Genomic DNA, 23,352 nt, shown 5'->3' with positions numbered 1-23,352 from the left:
TCAGAGATTTTAACTTTAAAACTCACTACTGTTGAAGCTAGATGCAAATGCTGATCGTGTGGGGCAAGATTCTGTAATCCCTATTCATACTGAGTGTCAGTGTGCTCCATATATTTCAATAGGGTTATCTATATAAATTATATGCTAATCATATTGAAATCAAGCATAATTTCAGAGTTCTGAACTCTGGAGTCTGACTATACTAGGTAATTTTCCAGCTCTTAGTTTACCTACCCTGCAATTCTTTGGCTGCATTCTTCACAAAGATATAGAGGAGGTGGCTTATCACCCAAAGCCACAGACAAGGATGGGTCAATGCACATCTGAAACACAAAGAAGGAAAAGAATTAACACATCTTTTCACTGAAGTTCACCCAGAAAGTTCAACACATCAATGCTAGGACATAGCGTACAACACAGCTTTGGTATGTGTTTAGAGCATTTAGTATTCTGAAAGAAGGTACAGAGCAGCTGGCAGTATAGGATGTCAAATTATTTCTGACAAAGAGAGGTGTGCAACTGAAAATGAGAGCCTGTGGGAAGAGAACAGGATACATTTCAGTACCAGTATTATTCTCGGAAAGACAAGTATATTTTTTGTCACACATTTACATCGCATAGTCATCACAGACTGTATTTTTTCCAAAGAGACAGTCATGTAGATAACCTATTGCTTAGGTCAAGGTAGTGTTGAAGTCTAGCTTTTTCCTCTCTCAATAACACCTCTTTCAGCAAAACTGCATTTTCAGTCATCATAGTTACTAACTATACGGCACAAAATTCCAGTGACTGAATGAAGACTAGGAACTCACAGTTCCCTTGGCAGCATTGATCCAAACTTTGTCTCGCATTATCTTTTATCCTTTCACATTAGCCAGTTACATGCAAATTTGTACAAGCATTTTGTACTATTGCAGGAAAAGCTGAACAGCAGTACGTATACACAACATCTAAGCACTTGCATCAAAATGTTTCTTATTCCAGAGCAAGATCTTACTAATAAAGGCAAATGCCTTTTCAACTGTTTCTCATCTTTGTTAATTTACATTCATCTATCCGAGAGACAGCAGGCTGCATTTTTCTGAATTATGTCTGATCAAGACTAGTTCTGTCAAAGTTAAGCTAAGAGATCATTCAAAAATATTCAGGTATTTCATCTGCAAAGATTGGAAGTGTAAATTGCATTGCTATTTCACTCTGTTCAGTGATTAGTCTGAAATCAGTGATCACAAGAACATGAAGTGACACCTTCCAGCTTTTTTTCCTATGAAGGAGGATTGTAGAGAATAATTGGAGTCGGTGTGAATGCAGTCCCTCGTAAAACTAGTGAGATAAGTGTCACCATTATGCCCTATAAGTATCGTAGCCTGTAGAAAAGGGTCACTGAAGAACTTTTTAATTAATGTAATTTTGTTAGTATATGACATGATGCCAGGAAAATTGGTTGGATGTACATGTTTTACTAGATACAGATTAATTAATTAGTACCGTTAACTGTAGTATGCTCTGGACTTGGGATGCTGTTCTTGCCTCTGCCATCAAATTGCACTATGATCCTGGTCAAGCAATTCTAATTTTTGTTTTCTTGCTTGCAAACAGGAAAGTTAATACCTACCTCTTCTACAGCCCAATTTTAAGGGAGGTAAATAAAGCTTTGTTGCTATTTCCTTTGAGACACACTCCAAGCAAAGGATCACAACCAGAGTAGGTGCATTGTATAATCTCAGTCAAGATACCAAGGTAAACATGCACCTATGTAATTGACATAATATTTCCCAAGTATACAGTAATATTTATGCACATATTTATACTCATAACCACTCATGAAAATATTTACATGGATTAGCCAGGACCCTGCTTAGAGTTTTATAATGTGCTCTGCAACCATCCTCATGTTCAATATCAAAATTTGGCCCACAGTAGCTGGAGGAAATACCTCAACATTTACAAAGTTCTGGCCTGCTTCGTCTCAGCAGGCTTTGCTGTTCCCTTAGCTCCTGCCCTTGGTCACCTGCACACAACTAGAGCATAAGACTGGAGTCAAAGTGCAACTTCCCATCCCATGACAGTTGGGTTTGACCACTGAAGAAATAGCAGTACCTTCACAGCTGGTTTGTTAATCGCATTATGGCATTCAATGTGCTGGCAATGAATAGGATTCCAAGCTGCAAAATCAAACACGCAGCTGATTAATAAATGGAAAAAATACATTTGTATTCTTTGTGCCTAGCGGTATCAACTGAGAACAAGATTTTCTTGTACTAAGTAGTAAACAAATATGAGGGAAGAACTAAACATTCCTCAGGAAGCCTAATAACTACAATAAACAACTTAGAATATACATGTCTACAGACCTGTTTGGGATATAATTATGAAATGAACCATGAACTCAGCAAAGAAAAACTAAGATGCTGACATGCCTGTTGTAGACCCCTCCTGATATCATCAATACTATGAATTAATTAATTATCCTACCAGTCCAAAAGCAGGGTCATAGGAGTAGCTGAGTAAATTCAGGAACACCTCCAGGCAAAATGAAAGCACAGCTATGATAAAGTAAAAATAACCCAGCCAAAGAAGGAGCCTTAGGTTTATAATGATGAGAAGTAAACAACAAAGGTATGTTCAATTGGCATCACTTGGATGCTATATGGGATGTCCCCCAGGTCAAAATGCTATGCAACTGCAGACAATACTCATCCCATTCTGGGACATATTAACAGAAAAAATACATATATAGGAAAATTGTTCCAGGTTACTCAATGCTAGTAATGGTTCGAGATAGAATACCATGCTTAGTTTACAGACCTGCTTGCATGAAGGAAGTAATAAAGCAGTACAAGGACAATATTTTAAGAAGTCAAGAAAATCTATCAGCCTTCAAGGGAAATACAGACAAACACATCTCAGGAACATTTAGGATGTACTTGTGCTGGTTTAGAGTTCTTCTAAGGTCTCTTCCAATCCTTTGTTTTTATTATTTAAAACATATCATTCTGGCAGGAAAAGCAAGTCATGAATTGCTGCTGGATAGCCCCCACAATAGAAGCACAATCCCATCAGTATCATTGAGGAGTTTAGTGGACAAAGCATTTTGTACCACCCGCCTACTCAACTCCAGCTGCACTGCTGACTGTGTCCTTCATTATCACCCTACAGACAACCTTGAGAACTTATCCACTATCCCAACTAAACCTGACATTACCTGACTTTTTTTGACAGTAAGAGCTAGATAAGGAGCCTTAGCAACAGCAGCAGTGATAGCAGCTGGCACAACAAAAGCAACCAAAGCAAAAATTGAATGGAACATAAATCAGAATACTTGTGAGGCTAAGAAGGCCCTTTCACAGACCATTTGCAACACTGTATTTATTTCTTCTCCAGTTCTAGATTAGTTAGCATTGGGAGCAACACAATATATTTACTAGTCACTATGACAGTTTTTATTTTTCATAATAGTTTTTGAAAAATAGAGAGAAACGGTTGTTGTATATACTGATGAAAGTACCAATTTATCAAACAAAAGAATTCTCAATACATCATAGAACTGTAAAATTGTGACATAAACACATTATTGATTATTTCCTTTATAGTTATTTTGGCTTAGACAAAACCAGCTGCACAAACCTGTGTACTGCAGTCCTCTGTACTCACTGATGGCCCCAGGGGGTTTTAAATTTGGCCAGTAGTGAAACAACATTTGTACTGCTGGAGGTTTAACTTGAGATGGTCCATAGGCTATCACATACAGCAAATCCTAAGGAAAGACACATACAAAATGTTTATTTTGCAAGGTAACAAAACACAATCCAATACATACCACTTGTGTTCAAAGATACCTGAACGCACAAAATATACACATTTCATGTCCTATCAAACATCCTTTGCATGCTCTTACAAGTAGATTAGATGACTAACTTCAACATGTTCACAATTGGCTTCTGAGTTTGATCAGAGCATCCAACAGCTACCACTCCACCCCATACAGAGTGAATGAAGCTTCTGTCTAGCCATGGAGCGAAGAGTCATGATACAGATAAAAAAATGGATCCAGATCAGATTCAGGCTAAAACAACAGTAACAAACAGTCCTGGTAAAAGTTCAACACATGAAATAAGAAGATCAGTGGTTATTACAATTCCTGTCAATCAGAGCCACAACCATATAGTATTTAGGAAATGGAGCTCTGTTCTACAAAACACAAGGCTGCTTCTGTAAACTAAAAATCAGAGGGACCTTCCTCTCCATAATCCAGAGGGAAGATTGAATATAAAGATAATTTATAAGCTCTTGGCACACGGTCAGTTCAATTCTGAAGCCAATTCTCGTTACTATCTACATACAGTCATTTCCATGAAGTATAAATGATCATAAACTTACTTTCCACACTTCTTGCTTATATTTCATGAGGCATTCCAATAATTGGCAGTGATACACTGAGAGAGAAAAGAAAGTATATACATAATACTGAAATGGAAACACAAGTTACAGAAGTGATGTAATTAGCTTATTGGCTTTGCTTTGCCCATCCCAAACTCTATACCTCATTTAATTGCTTTTTATTTTAAAGGGTTTGCTGAAGAATCACTGCCCTGAGAGTCATCACAAAAGATTAGAAATTAAATATTAGTAACCTGTTTCTGTCAAGGAATGCAGTAAGATAAGAACTACTATGAGTATAGCTTTTTGCACAGCAATGGAGATCTTTTTCAAACCCATCTAGCTTAAGAATACCTGCTAATTCACTTAAATTTTGTCCCTCTGGCACAATGTAAAGCTGTAAGTGGGTATGTTGTCATTCATCTTGAGACAGTATTGGAAGTCACATCTAACAATACGCTATTCCCATGTATATCAACAAAGGCAATAGGAACCACTCTGCATCAAACAAATGTGCTGTATGAACTACTTTACACGCTTGACTTCCCAAAAACCACAGGGCAACATGTTCCGCAGATGGCTGGAAGATGGAACTCACAAAAAAAAATAATAGCACATTTCATGAAAAAACCAAACTTGTGTGAGTAGCTTTTAAAAACAGTGTGCCGCTTTTATTTCCCACTGCAAACTGTGTCAGCATGATGTAACACTTCTCACGCAGATACTGCAGCATGGGGCTCCTACACACAACCCCCATCCACCCATCTACATAAGACAGGAGATAGATGAGTATCATCAAATGAAACAGCTGCCTCAGGTTAAATTTTGGGTTGATTTGGTTATGCGATCCCACAGATTTAACTGGGACCGTGCCACAGTGAGAGAAAATGGCCTTGTATTTAGATACTTCTAATTACATTTAAACTCGCTATAGCTCTCTTGAGCCTGCAGGCAGTATTACTTGTCTTCTTTAAAAAGTAGTATCAGTTGTGAACTTGTTGGGACAAACCACTAGTATGCATTTCTACGGTCAAAGTTAGTGGTGATTTCTCTCCAACGGTGATGTTACTTGCTGACGTCAAACAAGAGTAGATCAGAGTCGCCAACCCCGGGCCAAATCCTATTTCTTCATCACAATGTGACCCCTTATCTACACGATTATTTCAAGCATGATGCTTATAAATTCTAGTATTGACTAAAACCACATATTTTTCATCCTGTATTGGATGGTGAGATGTTTTTTCCCCATCATCTGAACTTTTCTGATTGTATCTGACACAGTATTTCATGACTTATAGTTTAAAAGAGAATGATACCATGTTGCATGTTTACACATACCCGGGTTTGATGTGTACTGCATTGCAATCATTAGCATTGATGATGCAGACAGATTGACATGTGCTGGAACACCTTCTCTTTTTGAGGATCCCACTTAAAAGAAAGGGGGAAAAAAATACTATTGTATAACAAGGAAAAGTAGATAAGAAAAGCATATAACTGATTCCAATTGATGCAAATAAAATCCCTAAGGTACCATGTAACTTAACAAAAAATAACCACAAACTAAAAAACTAGAAATATTCCATATTGGAGGAGGTCAAAGTCCTTTCTTAGTGGAAAAGAAAGACGACTAAGAATATGATATTGCTTCACAACACACACACCAGGTTTCCCAGATCGGTAAGATCTCATTCTAAGAGCTGCATTAACCAGGCAGTGATATTCTCAGACCTTTACCTTCAGAACCCAGAGACTGGTCAAAACAATGTCACTTTCATAGTCAAATGCACTGAGGGCTGGTATTGTAGGAAATGTAAGGATGAAGTAAAGGGCAAAAAAAAAAATGGAAAGTCTTCATTTGAGGTATACCAATGAAGGGCTGGAGCTGGTAGCAGCTCCTGGCTGTTGGCACATGGCACAGATTACCTCTCAGGGAACACATGGTATAAATTCAAGTAATAACTACGCACCAGAAAAATTAGTTCCCCTTGTTACATGAACTGTGTGCTAAGATAATGATAAACAGCAGCACTAAAGTATAGCTAAGTTGTTGTAACTTTGACCTCCCACAAAGTGGCTAGAGTTCCTTCTGGTCTCCTAACAAGTGGTTACTATTAAGTAGTATATTTGGAAAAACCTTGCAGGGTGTAGGTGTTTATTTGCCAAACTATAACATGGCAATATGGCTTTGAAGGCTGTGTCCTACACAGAGATACGGCATGTATCTTCCCCATCCTTATTCACAGGACTTTCCCAAGCCTGGCTGCCAGGACCCAAAAACTAAGCACCTGGGACAGAAAGGCAGAACTGTATCTATCAGTCCAGTGAGATGCTTTCATCCCTCCAATCTCCCACATTCTCCTTTCCGATTCAATTCAGATCTGAACACTAGCAGAAGGAAAGATTCTGTATTTGCCTTGTAAAGGGACAGATCATTCCCAATGGGGAAAGAGTAGGACACACTGAAAGAGCACTCAATCGGAAAAGAAGGGAAGGGAAAATTGAGAATTTCTCTCTTTTGTCTGGTACTTCTCATGACCCAACATCACTACGGCTCTCCTTAGCGCACTTGATTCACACTTTTTTGAATCTCATCCACAGATACATAAGAGGCCCCAAATGATTACAGCAACATCTATCTGCATGCAAAATACTCAGCTCTAACCTGACAATTAAAACACGGTCATCAGCAGAAAAGCAGGACACAGTGCTATAAGCCGAAGTTAAAAAGCAGCAGACTGGTTTCATCCAGAGATCTGACCAAAACTGAGGAAAAAGGCAGTACAACAAAGGTTGCTCCCTGATCTAAATGGATACAACCTCTGCCAAGCGCAGCTGGTGAAGAGTATCTGTTAAGGAAATCAGGGATTTGGCTCAATCAGTTGATCTGTAAAATAGTTTTACAGATCTGAAGATATACAGAACACAGTAAGTCACCTACATCAGCTATTCTTTAGCAGGTAACAGCAATGCGGGAAAAAGGGAGTTTAATGCAACATCCTGTTCTTAAAGAGGACCCATTGCACATATGTACCAAATATATCTTAGTAGTTTTCATTTTAATACTGTTATTAGACCTGTCAAAGGCAACAGAGAAAACATAATCGCAATGTCTTACAAAAGGCTATTTTACATGGAAAAAATGAGGTACAGAAGAGTTAAGGGATTTCTCCAACATCACTGAGTGGTAGAGCCAGAAAATGTAGGTGATAAATTTCCATAAAATCTTAAAATCTCCAAACACTAGACCATGCTTTTTTTCTGTGCTCCAACAGCATCTTCTACATGCTTAAATGACATTAGTGTTAATCTCCATACAGAAGTTGTTTGTGTTTTTCCATAAAGGTCTGGAATACAGATAAGGAGATAGTTTCACAGAATTACATGATGGTTGCTGTTAGAAGGGACCTCTAGAGGTCATTTTGTCCACCCGCCCTACTCAAAGAAAGGCCAACTACAGCAGGTACTCAGGAGCTTGTGCAGTTGTGTTTCGAGCATCTGCTAGGACTGAGAATCTGCAACCTCTCAATCAAACTATTCTACTGTTTGCTCACCCACACATTAAAAGGCTTGTTGGTAAAAAATTACTTTTAATATTGATCCTAATGCTTCCACCTGCAGTACCTGATTAAATTTCTCACTACTACTGAAATCACGTCAAGCGTTTTATCAGGTACATAGACAAGCATTCAGAGCACACCTCAGGATCCACACTCCGCAGGGATTATGAAATTATGTGATGATATGACACCCTCAGGGAGGGGAAGAAAACAAAAGAAAGAGAGAAGAAAAAAAGGTAGACACTGTCAGATTCAGTCTTAACACTGACGGATAGGAGACATTACAGGCACAGCATTTAGTACAGAACTTAGAACAGAAAATGCCAAGAAGAGAGGGAGGAAGAAAAACCAGAATTCATCACAACATCATTACATTGGTAAGAGTCATCCTGTACTGCCAGCTTTAGTCCAGACGCAAATATTAACAGAAGTTGTTATTGCATCTAACATTTCAGGAGCACTCCCACTGCTGGCTCTGAAAGTTCTAGAGTTCTGAAAACAACATATTTCTTAAATAAGGTAAATTTCACCCTTTAAATGAAGGAAGAATTCACACAGTAACAGAGCAAAATAAATAAATAAAAATTATGGAATTATTTTGTTTTAAAAAATAGCCACATGAATTATATTACATACAGTAGATTATGTCCCATTACAATTCTGCAATAGATCAAACTTTGACTCCTACAGTCTGATGTTATTATAGCACTGCATATTTTCCAAGACATAACAATACTAGAATGAGTTCTACTTACATATAGCCATAGGCAGAAAAGATGTGCTGAGATACTCTATAATATCCTTGTGCAGAAATGGAGGAAAGGTGGCTAGTGTTGAAATCATTGTATAGGGTAAAGTACTCAAAATATCATCATTGAGAAAAGGAAGTAAGCATGTAGTAGTGTAAAAAATTGATTGCCCAAGATCTGTTGAATAAAATGAAATAAATACAGAATCATTACAATGGAAAAATAATTATGACTATATACATTTTAGTTTACAAAACCACAAAACAATTAGATTTAAATTGAGGTTTTCCTCTCAAAGTAATTTTGAAAGTTAAATTGCTGTAGACAGGAGTCTTTAACCACCATTTTTAAGCCCCTCATAAAGCTGAAAGAAATAGCAGTTCAATGTTATTTAGAGTTTGGAGGGAATATGAATACTACAACTAGTAAAATCATGATTAAAATTAGTGCTGATTTTGATCATACAGTGATAAACATACAATAGCCTGCATTTAAGCAGAGATGTTATCAGAATCCAAATTTGATATGTACTTTGGAATTGAAAGGCCTTCTTTTGCAAAAACCATTCTAGTATTTATCAGCCATAGAAAATTAAGATCTCTATCACAATGATCCTCAAGAGAGGTGCAAAGTACCCCCTCACAGAGACTACAGGAAGCATCACTGTATTTTTCAAACACCGTGTGAATAAACTATGGATCTTGTTTCTTGGGAAGGCACTGAGGCCGAAAATGACAAAGGCTTAAAAGGAAAGGAATACTGATCAAGAATTTCCATATTTATTCTTATTAATTATACTATGTCTCTTTGAATGGGATACTTAAGAAATGCGCAACATTTCAAGATCCAAAGGGAAGGAAGAGGTTATTATGCATCTGGGCACTGTGGCATCTTTAACCCTCACTCAAATGAGAAATTGAACTGGGGACAATAACAGTCAGAGAAAGGTTACAGAACTCAATGAACTCCAAGTTCGAACCTGTATGATGATTTCAATACATCATAAGGCCTTTTGATGTGTGATTCCTTTTGTAACTCACTCTGTAACCTTAAATATCATACACAGGCCTTCAATCTCATCCGTACAACTAGGATCATTTGAAACACCTCTGTAAAGTGCCCAGAGACCTGTAGCTGTAAACATTGTGAGTTATAGTAAGAATTAAAATTAGCACTCCATTTCAGCGGTTCTGGCAAATCTTCTATGCAAGGGTCTACTGAGACCCTTAATACTAGAGAGTTTCTCTCTTGCAATACGTATTTACTATCTAAGCATTAAGAGTCCTTATAACTTGACTGGACTCAAGTTCAGGACTACCTAGTGCACCAGTTGTACTTACCCAAACAGCACTGATTGTTCTGTTTAAAAAAAATACATATTTCTTTAAGGCAAATGCTAAGCTGATAGAGAAATAAATAACAAATCATACTGCAAAATTTAATTTCCCACACATAAAACCATAGAAAATAGCAAATGACATCTCCTTGCTTCAAGCATGAGTCAACCAAAATATTCCTGGCAGATATTTATCTAAACTGTTCTTAAAAATCTGTAGGACAGTTCACTCCTCCTGGCAAGTCAGCCTAGTGCTTAACCATCTTCATCATTAAAAAGGCCTTTTTTAAAACATATTTCCATTGCTGCAGTTTAAGCCTATAACTTAAGCTGATCCTGATTCTGTTACCCTGATCAACATTAACCACTAATAATTTGGTTCAATTTATTCCTACTTGCAGAAACCTTTACTTATTTGTATACTGTAATTATGTCTCCCTTCCACTTTTCTAAGCTAGACAAAGCAAGTTCTTTCAATTTTTCCTCACTGTTCACATTTTCTAGACCTCAAATCATTTTTGTTTCTCCTCCCAAATGGTCTATGTCTTCTTTGAAGTCAGATGGACAAATCTGAAAATTTTACCGTAGTTAAGGCATTGCTAGAGATGTTAGAATGATAAACAAGAGGCTTTGGGTGTTTCATACCTATTTAAATATTGCTAGAATATTATTAATATATTGGTGAGCTGTGGTCTGCCTCTGATCTACTATAACACTCGGAGCTCTTCAGTATGTCTTTCAAGCTAGTATTTCCTCCATTTCATTTCCGCCTTTGATTTCTCCTTTTTAAATATAGTATTCACATTTCTCCTTTGAAGATGCATCAAAACAGAAGGTCATTTGCCAAGATTGTTTTGATTTGGATATTTTTCACACAAAGGACATGCTATTTGCCATCTTGATAACCCCTGCAAACCAAAGCGCTCTCTCATTTCTATCAGACAAATAAAAAAAATTTCTATCAGACAAGTCACTAGCGACACGAGACCCAGCACAGACTGTTGTAAGATTCCCCCTTGGTATACCCCTCCAGCTGACAAAAGGCACCAGTAATTACTCCTGAAGTGATGCTACTCAAACGGGCATCATGTGTCCCAGACTGTCTATCAGGATGTCAAGTGACACAGCAACAGCCTGACTAAGGACAGGAAAACTCCACCAGGAGAGCCATAGTGTTGCCATAAACAGAAATTATGTTTGCTCAATGTTATTTATTTTTCACAGGTCTCCATTGGTCATTAATTATCACCATGTCATCTGTTTAGGAAAAAGACTGTTCTGATAATTAACTGCACACTTTCTAGAAACTGAAGTTAAGCTGATAAGTCTACACTTTGCCAGGAGTCCCACTTCTTGCAAGATTGTACCACCCTCCTAGTGCAGTAGTCTTTGATTCAAAACATGCTGTGGACAACTCAAAAGAATTCAGTATTTAACAGATGTAACTTTCCACCTATAGAAAGTCAGCAATATATCAGAAATGACAACACTCTTCCCATACTGATACCATGGTGAAAATTAATATTTAGCTTATGTAACATAGAGAGAATCCTGGGCTCCTGAACCCCAGTATGGAAAGCCACAGACACACAAGCCAGACATGCAGAACTAGAGGGAAAATAATATACATACATAGTTACAAAAAATTATTGTGATTAACTTATGATTAACTAATTCAGACCATAAGAAAATAGAGCTTTGCCATAAGTCAGATAGAGATATTGCTGTCTTTTACCCAGAAACATCACCATTACCATGATTTTTCTTCAATTAAATGTACACAAAGTTCTGTTTAGAGATGGACCTTCACCAAAACACTCAATCTGCATATTCATTATAGGCCAGATATACATTTGCAGGTAATTTGTGCCTTTTTAAGAGAGCCACCTCAAAAAGACCAGTGTGAAGATACCTCAGCAGATTCAAATTCAAAATCCAGGGGTTTTTTACTCCCACTTGCATTACTTTTGTTACATATAATGGTATTTAGTTACATATCACCAGTGTATCAACTAAAAATCAGACAACCTAATAATTGAAACCCAAATCCACAGTTAGCGAAAAAAATCTTTTATTTAAGAAAGTCAAACCAAACACTTGATATCAACACATCGCAGTAGATTTGAAATCCAGATCCAGGTCAGTTTAGGCCCATCTCTTCTACTGCATTTATGCATCACTCATGGATTCACAGCACTGAAGTTAAGCGCACTGGAAGGGTTCAAGGGCCTGCTTACCATGTTGACCATGTTGCAGTAAGGGAACTAGATCCAGCAGTGTCACCAGTGTCACGTAAAGTCCTTGATAGTCCAAAGATGGGTAGTCTGATAACTGAGCATCACGACTTTGCTGGCCACGTTCAGATGGAGCATCTCGCAGGACGCTGTAAAGGAGGGAGCGAGTAACAGTAGGGTTGATGGAACTGACCTGTGGTCTTAGAGATGGGGTGAGTGGGAATGGCACAGGAAAAAGACACATGGTCATGGGCACTGTCAAATTGGAGGCATCTTGATTCTCCTTCTTCCCTGTGCGGGACAAAATGCTGTGGGGGGGACAAAGAAAAAAAAGAGACAACAAAGACACAAAGAACAGCACATTACATTGAAATGACACTATAAAACAAATAATAAAACACCAGATACATCCCACATAAGATGCAATCACTACCAAAATCAGTGTGTCTACAAATCTAGCAACAATTCACTGTCATGCCTCAAGACAGGAGAATTAAAAATTGACATCTAGGAAAATTTCATTGCATCTCATGTGTTATCTGGTTCATAAGGAGCAAAAATATAAAAATGCATGTTTCAGTGCCCTACCCATGTTTCACAGTTAAGAAAAATTCTGAGAATTAAAGATGTTTGCTATGGAGAAACAGCTGTGTCAAAATAGGCTGGCATTTTGCTCCAAGATTTTGAGGGTTTTCAGAGATTCCCTCCCCTCTCCATTATCGTTTCAACCAACTGACTGAAAACATGCAAAATATAGGTGTGGCACTTGCAGAAACATGTTTAGCAAAGAATAAACATGTGTGTTTGTTAAGATAGTCTTAAAAATCACATGTTTATTGCATTAAAATAATGTCTGTATGTATTTTATGATACTGTTTCATGACCACTCATTCAGTATCATTTGAGATAATGAAGTTTAAACAGGCACATGGATTTAGAAATAATATAATATTTCTAAAATGTTAACTAAACTACATCTGGAAAAGTTATAAAATAAGATATAGTAGATGGTCTTTAGCATATGTTTGTGAGCTAATGATAATGGTTGTTTATGTGTGTTTTTAATTTTGCCCATGTTTAGGGAAGAAACATTTTACTTCATGAATACAAACACTCCTTGGGTAAATAGTTACCTTAAAAAAATCTAAGGGCTAAGCAAGCAAAACCAATTATGTAACTGCAGATCAGACAGTATGTTACCATACATTCCTGCCGTTACTTACGTTATTATTCAACAAAACTCACTATAAACTAAAGGAGAGATAATTTCAAAAAATGAAAAGGATTTAGTGGGAGTCAAAATAGAAGCTATACGTCAACCAGCTTTTTATGTCATTTTAAGAATACTGTAAACATGCTAATCTAATTCTATTTAAAAAGAAACAAACCCCACTATTTTAAATAAAAATAATTGTCACTTTAAACAGCGTAATGTTTTAGTTATCAAGCAACTATAGGGTTCATAATCTCCATATGTGCCTATAAAAATGTAATACAACTTTAAAATACAGTAAACCACACACAATGCTTTTTTTTTAAAAAAAAACCTACTTTTTTTTTTTTTAAAAAAAAAGCACGTTTTGCACCTCTCAGTGGTTGGAATTTCCAAAAGCAGTTGCTGTTGGTTTAACTCTGTTACCAAGGTCAGTGATAAAAGAGACAAGCCAGTGGCAATAAAGTTTCCACTGACTAATGAAAAGCAGAGTTATATCAAGAGGGAACACTTCTGGAAACCTCAGTCCTCTTTAACAGTACCAAGACCCCTATCATATAAACACCTTAGCAAGGATGTATCTTATCTCACAAGGCAATTCAACAATTTACAGATGCTATACTCTTGCTAAGGTGCTTATAAGAGAAGGTGTCATTCATTTCTCACATACATAAAACACTTTTACAAGTATATTCCTATGCCAAGTAGCTACTACCACACCACACTTGCAGTCAGAGATGACAGACACATTATATATTTTAAGAAAGTAGATATTCTTTTTTCCATTTTTATTGTGCCTTACGTATTTGGCAGATTATTTTGGCTTCTGTTACCCAATGTCCAGTACAAGAAACGTGGTGACTGTCACGACACTGTTTATGAAATATCAGAAAATCACCTATGGTCTAAGTATGACTTCAAAAACAGATGATCAGAGTGCTGATTCCTTTTAATTTGCTTGATGTTCATTTGCTGAACTTTGCAGCTGTTTACAGATAAGAAGGTACTAAATTATGTTCCTTCCCTGTCTACAAAAGGATGACACCAATTACCCATCCCTTTCCTTGCAACACATCACCTCAAGCACATTTATTTCCAGAAAGTGTATTACTGTATTAATCAATCCTTGCTTTAGAAAGTGTAAGGTAGTGATGGAGAGCTTATACTACAGACTTCCCTTCCTTTTAACACGTAGCTGTGGTCCATCTATCGATTAGAGGCCAAAGCATACCTTCTATTCACTTCAGGAACAGCAACAGAACAGCGTTTAAATTCCAGCTGCAACTATGCCAAATTTAGGGAAAAAATAAACTTTCAGACCCAGACTTTTGCCTGACCCATAGGTTTTAAAAGCAATAAACAGAAGACTCAAAACTGAAAATCTAGGAAGTCCCCTAAGACTAAGATACAATTGCAGTTTGCTCCTCTTTATATTCTGTGAACTTGGTGTGTCTGCAGATCACAACTCTATACTGAACTTGTTCCATGACAACTGACAAAGCTTCTGGGACACGTTTCATGATTTGTACATCTTTGTTGCAAATCTATTGCAAAATTACAGCCTTCCAGGAAAGGTTTCCTAAAATGCTTACAAGAGGATGGCATCTTGCCAAGGCAGCAAACCAAGCTTGGCTGTTAATTAGCCACTGGGCATTTAGAACTACTCCTTATATAAAACACTTCACTTAGAAATACATAGGGAGAATTTTCACTAAGAAGATGTAAAAGAATGAACTGTTCTGTAAGATGTTTATTAAGCCTTAGATCATTCCTCAAATGAGGGAGAAAACACTGAAAATGAGCAGGGCATGAAACAAATTCATGCTGTAATGTAAAGAAATGCTTTTGCCCAAAGAGAAAACTAAGGAAGAACTAAATGAATCAATGTGCTATGCATTGTGTATGGTGATTTTATGTGATGCTTGTTCATAGAAATAAGGAATTTAATTTTTTTCAGCCATTCCACGTCTGTTCCCCCCCAACCCTGGACTTGTATGTACAGAGTAAAGGAGCGAGTTAACCCCTTGTGCAATCCAACTATAGCTAGGAGAATGACACCAGATATGAACGTGATCCGAACCAGTGGGCATGCCTCACTGAAAAGAACACAATGTGTCCGTAACATAGACAATAAGAAGTATAATAAGCAGTAAAAGTTACACCTGTAAAACCCAATTTCTCTGACTAATAACTATTCCTCCATTATTTCTTCCTATCTTCATCAAGAAATGTTTGTCCTAAAAAATAATCAGCTGCAAAGAGAGTACACATCAAACTGGGAAATATTTTTCAAATTTATTCTAAAACAGTGGATGATCACAAACAATCTGAAGACCAGACCCAAAATATCCAGAAATCAATGGGCAGTTTTATTATCGTTTGATAAGTATTCTCTTAGCAGCCTAAACTCATTGCATATGCTCTGTCTCAAGCTAGAAAGATTATTCTTAACCATGTACTGCTACCATTGATGCTTAAACCTTGCACAACGGAGTCTCAGTGTAGGAGGCAGAAAAAAGGCTCAGCATGCAGAATATTCAAAGAATTTTCTGAACATGCTCTTCAGAAAGGTTCCTAACCAGTTTGTTCAGTTTCAGGGTAAATCATGCAGAGATCAGCTCACCGTGGGTGGGAGTTTCCTTCTTCCCATCTGCCACACTAAAAACAGAGTGTGTTTTGTTTTGCTTTTTTATCCAGCTTCTTTCTTAGTATCAGCAAGTATATAAACTTACATTGGTTCAACCAAAGCACTTGGGCTTTGACCCACATTTCAAATTCCCCGTTTATATGGATTTAGAATGTGGATTTGTCCTTGCCAAGTATGAAAAGCTCACCTAAATTTAGGTCCAATCCCTGGCTTCAGTTTCTGGTGCCCTTTTAGCTCTGAGGCTGATCACATCCCAGATGGACAAAGCCATTTGCATAGACCTGCTTATCAGATATGACTATCAGTTCTGTCCCATGAGGTTCAAGATTATCAACAGCAGGATTTTGGTTCAGTCCCATTCTGAAGGTGAAATAAGGAAATGGAGTTGCTCAATTGTTCAATTGCTGCCCTGATTTCTGATCTGCTCTCAAAGTTCCTAATTACGAAGCTTTACTAGTAAGCCTTGAAACATCACTGCTCATGGAGTGCGAAGAACTTGCCATACAGGACACATCAGCTGTATAATAAATAAATAAATAAATAGGTAGCCCTACTGGTTGCCGTAAGTTTAACATTCCGAAATTTCATAGTGGTTAAGCCATTCTACTCTTGAAATTTTCAGAAGTTGAAAGGAGGCTTTTCAGTGAAAAGAGTGAACCAGTTGTCAGTGAACAAGTGTTCCACTAATAACTATTTCTGCCTACATATCTTTCTTCATAAACAGATTTTTGATACATCCCATGTGCTCTAAATTCATGTTAGAATGAACATGAATTCTTTAAGGTTTAAACTCTTGCTTCTCAACTTGTGCACATCATAGGGGCATGAGTAGAAATATTTGTGTTAATTATATTTTGTAAATGTTTCCTCACCAAATAAGGAAAATAGCTCTATTTCCAAACTAGCTTCTGACAGCAGGGAGTCTTTCCAAGTATAAATCAGGAAGCTATCCATAGAAATGCAACCTTTAACTGCATTTTGCTGGATGTGAAAACTAGCACTAGCCAAAACCTAGGTAGACAAAAACCACCTTTTCAATGTTGAAAGCCATTTTAAAAAGTGTTTGAAAATATTAATCCACCAGGTAGCACTGTGGAATGCATGTCATTCCTAATCAAGCCTCACAATTTTTCATATTGTTTTAGCAGGACAAGAGGTACTATTTCTTATTCAAAATGTATTCTGTAATGATATGGTATTTAGGTACTATATACTATACTATAGTGGTGGATATTGTCTACCTTGACTTCAGCAGGGCTTTAGATGCTGTCTCCCACAACATCCTCATAGGTCAGCTTAGGAAGTGTGGGTTAAATGAGCAGGCAGTGAGATGGATGGAGGACTGGCTGGCAGAGCCCAGAGGGTTATCGGTGGTGCAGAGTCTAGTTGGAAGCCTGTAGCCAGCAGCACTTCCCAGGGGTCAGTACTGGGCCCAGTCTTGTTCAACATATTCATCAATGACCTGAATGAGGGGACAGAGTGTATCCTCAGCAACTTTGCTGATGACACAAAACTGGGAGGAGCGGCTGATACACTGAAAGGTTGTGCTGTCATTTGGCAAGACGTGGACAGGCTGGAAAGTTGGGTGGTGAGTTCAGCAAAGGCAAGTGTAGAGCCCTGCAACTCAGGAGGAGCAACCCCACGCACCTGTACAGGTTAGGGGCCAACCTGATGGAAAGCTGCTCTCTGCAGAAGCAACCAGGAGCCTTGGTAGACAACAAGTTAACCATGAGCCAGCCATGAGCCCTCGTGGCCAAGAAAGCCAAGTGTATCCTGGGGTGCATGAAGAACAGCGTGGCTAGCAGGTCAAGGGAGGTTCTCCTCCCCCTCTAATCCGCCCTACTGAGGCCCCATCTGGAGTACTGTTCAGGTCTAGGCTTCCCAGTTCAAGAAATGCATGCAACCACTAGTAAGAGTCCAGCAGAATGCCACAAGCATGATGAGGGGACTGGAGCATCTTTTTTATGAGGAGAGGCTGAGTGAGCTCGGTCTGTTTAGCCTGGATAAGAGAAGACTGAGAGGGGATCTTATCAATGCTATCCAAAGGACTGGTATCAAGAGGATGGGGCCAGACACTTTTCAGTGGTGCACAGCAACAGGACAAGGGGCAACGGGCAAACTGGAACACAGGAAGTTCCACTTGAACATAAGGGAAAACTCCCTTACTGCGAGAGCAATGAAGCATTGGAACAGGCTGCCCAAAGAGGTTGTGGAGTCTCCTTCTCCGGTGACATTCAAAATCCACCTCATGCATTCCTGTGCAACCTGCTGTAGGTGAACCTGCTTTAGCAGAGCAGTTGGACTGGCAGATCTTCAGAGGTCCCTTCTAACCCCAATCATTCTGTGATAATTACTAAATATTGGACTAAATCAAACCCCCATGTCATGACAATCCTGACCTACTGTTGCCTTCCAAACCCAAATCTGTAGACAAACTTCATGTCTACTTGTATTGTTACAAGGGACTGAACCAGAACCCAAATGTGACATCTGAACCAGCTGAACCATGGCACAGTGAGAACCTAGTTCTGGTCGTCTGGCTCATCACTTTAGGATCCTGAGGCACCAGGACTGTCAAAGAGGTCATGTATACATATACCTACAGGTCACAAACTCCTTTCTTCACAAGTTCAACATATTTACACAGTCAGCTAAGTCTTAGGAGGGCCAAGCAAATGTGTAATCAAGTTTATTTTAGAATCAGCTCCTTAATAAGCAGCTCAACTGGGCAAATTGGGCAACAGCCACTGAAGAGATTAATTCATACCATTCTTTTCTTAAATTATGCTCTGACTCTTTTTGATTGAGCATTGACCCATTAAACATTGTAACCAATTCAAAGTCAATCAATACCCCTTACAGTTCTTTAGCTCTTTTTTCTTCAAGAGCATTAGTTAAATCTTACCTCAATAACGTCTGAGAAAAATATTTCAGAGTATTGGCAATGTCAGTTCCAGAGGGCACAGGGTAAATGTTGTGGAGAACCCGGTTGTGGTATTCCTGAAGGTAACGGATTTTGGAAGCAACTACATAGAAGACAAAAAACAAACACAAAAACTTTCATTTAGGTTTTGTTGGAGACTTTGACAGAATAACATCTGTTCCTACCACTTCTGACTTTTTTTCTTATTTAAGAACTAAACTGTAAAAATCATAGAAGTCCCTACGTTCTTCCTATTTTAAGTGAATAAATCTCACACCAGTACAAGAGTGCCAAGGGGAAGGAACAGAAGTGAATGCCTGCATCTCTACTAGACTGACTCAGTGCTAGCAAATTGTAAAAACAACACACCGATTAACAAACAAAAAAAAAAAACCAACCCCAAACCACCCTGCACTACTACTATGTCTGCAAGGGTCTCAAGATTCATTTAAAATGAATGAGTCATTGGATCACAGGAGGTTCATGTGAGACTGATAAATATTCCTACAGCCAAAGCAGAGATATAAGCGAAGACAGAGAGAGCTTATATGATTTACTCTAGGCCATACATTTACTTTATTCAATGAACTACAGATATGAAAGGACCTGTGCTGTTTATTTAAGTGTCTGAGGAAATCTGATCAAGGAGGTGAGGGGATTTCAAGGAGTAGTAAGAGCACTAGATCTTTTCTAAAACCATTTTCTTGTTGTTGTTTTAGAAAAACAGCAGGTTTATTTTCTAACAGAGATCCTTGTCCAGTATTGGAAAAAAAGGTTATTACTCAACCATAGCTGCAATGCCTTACAGTGCCTGTATGGCACAATGCAGTCTCATGCAGAGACACCTGAGCACACTCAGCTCTTTTTTTGCTCTGCTCAGGCTAATCAACTCTGCTGAGAAACTGCGTGCGCTGGCTGTGGCAGAAGGCTGCATCAGCGCAACTGCGCTTCCAGCTACACTGCTCAGCAGTTGTTCACGGCATCACTCTGCACAGAAACAGCCTCAATGAAAGCAGAGCTGGCTGACAACTCTTTAATCATGTTTTAAGTGCACCAAGACTGTGTAAGCAGCGGTTAAAAGTGGAGATGCTGCTGAATGACTTCAGTCCTTCAGCATATGGATTGTGACAGTCTTTCACTACACTAAGGTATATTTGTTCCCCTACAGGGCTCCTTCAGCGTGTAAGATAAACCATGCTTCCTAAACGAACAACTAGTCAGTATTTTGTTGTATTCTTGTTGTCAAATGGCATTTATTAAAGAATAAACACAATTAATTCCCCTGCTGAACCGAAGACCACTATCTTCCTGCCTCCGTGCCTCTCACTGCAGCTGTTTCAGGAGCATTCTGAACCACCAAGGCAGTAACATTTGGGCATGATGCGATTCACTCCAGGTTACAGAAACTTATTTTAGCAGTCCAACACCTGTTTTCCCCTCCCTGGGTCATGCCTCATTCTTTCTACCCAGTATCGCAGTCTTACTCCCACATTCACATGTCAATTTACCAGATTATTTAAAGATAGACACTTTTTTAATCTTTTTTTTTAGCTGAAGTGAAGACCCCTGTAAAAACCAACCAAGACTAGGTTAGATGAAGAAAGGAATTATTTCATACGTGTATTTTGCTATGCTAATTTCTCTAGTTGGGAAAAACAGTGAGCATGAAGCCAGGCATATTTGCAAAGAAAATCAACCACATTTCACTGTGCCCAATAAAGAACAACTCACAGCAAGACGCACGCTTTACTGTGGCTGCCATGGTTTGCTGTCAGATATCTGCAAGTGAATCAGATTAACAAAATGCCACAGATGATTTCAGAACTCAGGTCTAGATGTATTGCAGAGAACTGTCTGCTTCCCCGGGACCACTTAGATTCAAAGGGTATAGGGTATGTAGAATACTATTCTGATTTTCTTTTTAATAAAGAAGGAAATCTATTTATTTCTATTTATCAGCATTGTTACATAACTTTACCAGGCAAAATACCAAAGCAGAAAACTTCTTTATAAAGCCTAAATATTAACATCAGCTTTAGGCTAAAGGTTTTAACATCACCTCTCTGTTCTGTTTCCCAGAACACTGCAATTTCAGCACAGCCTCCCAGAACACAAGGAACCTTCTGAAGGGAAGGCCAAGAGCAAACCTTTGTCAGCTTTCAAGACATATATAAGTGTGTGAATGACACGGGTTTCTGAATACCCAGAGATACTCTTCAACAAGCAACACCACTCTGTGGAAGTACATAACCATTGTCATAGGGTCATCACATTAAAAAAAAAAAAAAAATTAAAGGGAAAAAAGTTATTCCAGTATACTTTGCTGGGTATCTCTCTAGGACCTACATACACATAACTGAACTCGACAGCCCCCTTGTAAGCATTGACTGAATCAAAAATGAAACCATTAGGAATCTTCAAAGAAGGTCTTGGTTTCTGCAGTGCCCTGGAGAAGAACAGAATGGGCAGTAGGCATTTCCAGGGCATTACTTACCACAACTAAACACTAGTTACTGCTATTTCAAGTGAAAAAGAACACATTTTCCTTGAATACAATAGAATGAACACCTCATACATGCCGTGATGAGTCAAGTGACGAAAATCTGTGTCAATACTGCTGGTACAAGATCCGAGATGCATGTAGTCACATGCTTGGGAGGCTTCTCAAGACCATTTCCCAGATTGTTGCCATTTTACCTGTTGTTCATACAACCTGTCAAAGAGCTGTGAGGTGGCCACAGATTCTTGTTTTGAGCAGCTCCTCTTCTGTTCTGGTTGGTCTGTTTCCTTGCTTTTAGTGTTTTGCTGCTGTTCTTGGTAAACTGAGATTCATCCTAACTTGCGACTTGACTCCTTACCAAGACATTCTGGTTCCTGCCCGCCAGTCAGTGAGGGCAGCAGCAACAACAGCAACAGCTCGGGTCTGAAGGTTTGCCTGATAGTGATGTATGTACATCAATTTAGTCCTTGATGAAATCCATCTCCATTTGTAAAAAATTGCAGGTGAGAGAATCTTGTTACGTAAAGACAAAGACATTTGGTAATGCTCTAAGAACTAGTAGGGGAAGCAGCCTTGGTAAATAAAATACATTCAGCAGGTTAGAATGCAGACGATACGTCCATTAAGCAAACACTCTACCTGGAGCACCGTGAGAAAGAACATGGGAGGCAGAAAGATCTGAAACCTGGACCCCAAGTACACCTTAAAATAGACAGCAACAAGGAGACGGCAGGGCAAGTTGCAGTGTCTTGAACAGTATAAGGGGATATAAAGCTAAAAACAGCCAAGGAGAAAATACGAAAGAGAAGCTCAAACAGAGCAGACCAAAAGCATTAGGAATGAAGGAACAGAGAAGGCAGAAGAGAAAAGAACAAAAATGCCAAAGGTAGCGTGGGGACAAAAAGCGGCAGAAATTCTTCCATACGTCACTGGGAAAGATCCATAATTATTGTATAGGTATCACATGAAAGAAGAAACGATTACACAGCTCAGGTGGGGAAGGCAGAAGTAACAGAAGAGGACAAATCCAAACATTGCACACTTCAGGGCTGTCGTGCAGTCAAAACATTGTGTCTGTACTGGCGAGTGCAGAAGCACATCCCTGCAGCAATAAATTAGCATCCACGTAATATTTTAACAGCAACATCATTCATCACGGTTAATAAGCAGCAAACCCAGTAACGTTCTTTTCCTCAGATCAGTACAGCACTAGCACATACAGCATCACAGAAGGGTTTGAGCTGGAAGGGGCCTTAAAACCCATGGAGCTCCCACCCCGCGGCGACGGGCAGGGGCACCTCCCGCCGGGGCAGGCGGGTAACAGCCCCATCCAGCCCGGCCCCGGGCACCGCGGGGAGGGGGCAGCCACAGCGCCCCGGGCCGCCTCTGCCAGCGCCTCCCCGCCCTCAGCGCCAACAAATTCCTTCCGTGCGTCTCATCTAACTCTTCCCCCTCCCGACTTTTCCCTACCCCCCATCCCCAGGGATGCCCCCCGCGCACCCCCGGCCCCACTCACACTGCTCCGCCTTGGTGGACATGGCGCTACCCGGGCCGCCGGAGCCGCGGGGCGGGGCGGGCCGCGCGCCTCTTAAAGGGGCCGCGCGCTTCTTAAAGGGGCCGCGCGCTTCTTAAAGGGGCCGCGCGCCTCACTCAGCACTGGTGAGACCGCTCCTTGAATCCTGTGTTCAGTTCTGGGCCCCTCACCACAAGAAGGATGTTGAGGCTCTGGAGCGAGTCCAGAGAAAAGCAACGAAGCTGGTGAGGGGGCTGGAGAGCAGGTCTTACGAGGAGCGGCTGAGAGAGCTGGGGT

General features: G+C 39.2%; 1 protein-coding gene across 16 annotated transcripts in view; it reads right to left on the bottom strand.

The window, feature by feature from the left end:
* The window catches only part of UNC79 (unc-79 homolog, NALCN channel complex subunit), a 116,973-nt gene extending 93,871 nt beyond the window's left edge, over positions 1–23,102 (bottom strand). For 12 of the 16 annotated variants that reach the window (XM_069858671.1, XM_069858670.1, XM_069858674.1 and 9 more), the window contains exons 1-9: positions 23,059–23,102; positions 19,025–19,145; positions 12,263–12,567; positions 8,696–8,866; positions 5,719–5,811; positions 4,381–4,436; positions 3,628–3,757; positions 2,101–2,165; positions 235–323 (exon numbers count right to left, since the gene is read on the bottom strand). In XM_069858671.1, coding sequence (XP_069714772.1) covers positions 235–323; positions 2,101–2,165; positions 3,628–3,757; positions 4,381–4,436; positions 5,719–5,811; positions 8,696–8,866; positions 12,263–12,567; positions 19,025–19,145; positions 23,059–23,080 — 1,052 coding nt within the window. In that variant the 5' untranslated portion in view covers positions 23,081–23,102. Of the gene's footprint in view, positions 1–234; positions 324–2,100; positions 2,166–3,627; positions 3,758–4,380; positions 4,437–5,718; positions 5,812–8,695; positions 8,867–12,262; positions 12,568–19,024; positions 19,146–21,900; positions 22,417–23,058 lie in introns of those variants that run through there. The other 4 variants (XM_069858677.1, XM_069858682.1, XM_069858678.1 and 1 more) reach the window with 4 other exon arrangements.
* Between the last annotated feature and the right edge of the window lie 250 nt (positions 23,103–23,352).

Source organism: Phaenicophaeus curvirostris, chromosome 5 (genome assembly GCF_032191515.1).
Source record: "Phaenicophaeus curvirostris isolate KB17595 chromosome 5, BPBGC_Pcur_1.0, whole genome shotgun sequence".
In the NCBI taxonomy this organism is placed as follows: domain Eukaryota; kingdom Metazoa; phylum Chordata; class Aves; order Cuculiformes; family Cuculidae; genus Phaenicophaeus; species Phaenicophaeus curvirostris.
The sequence above is the reverse complement of the archived record's forward strand: the minus strand, read 5'-3'. Positions and strand labels throughout refer to the sequence as shown.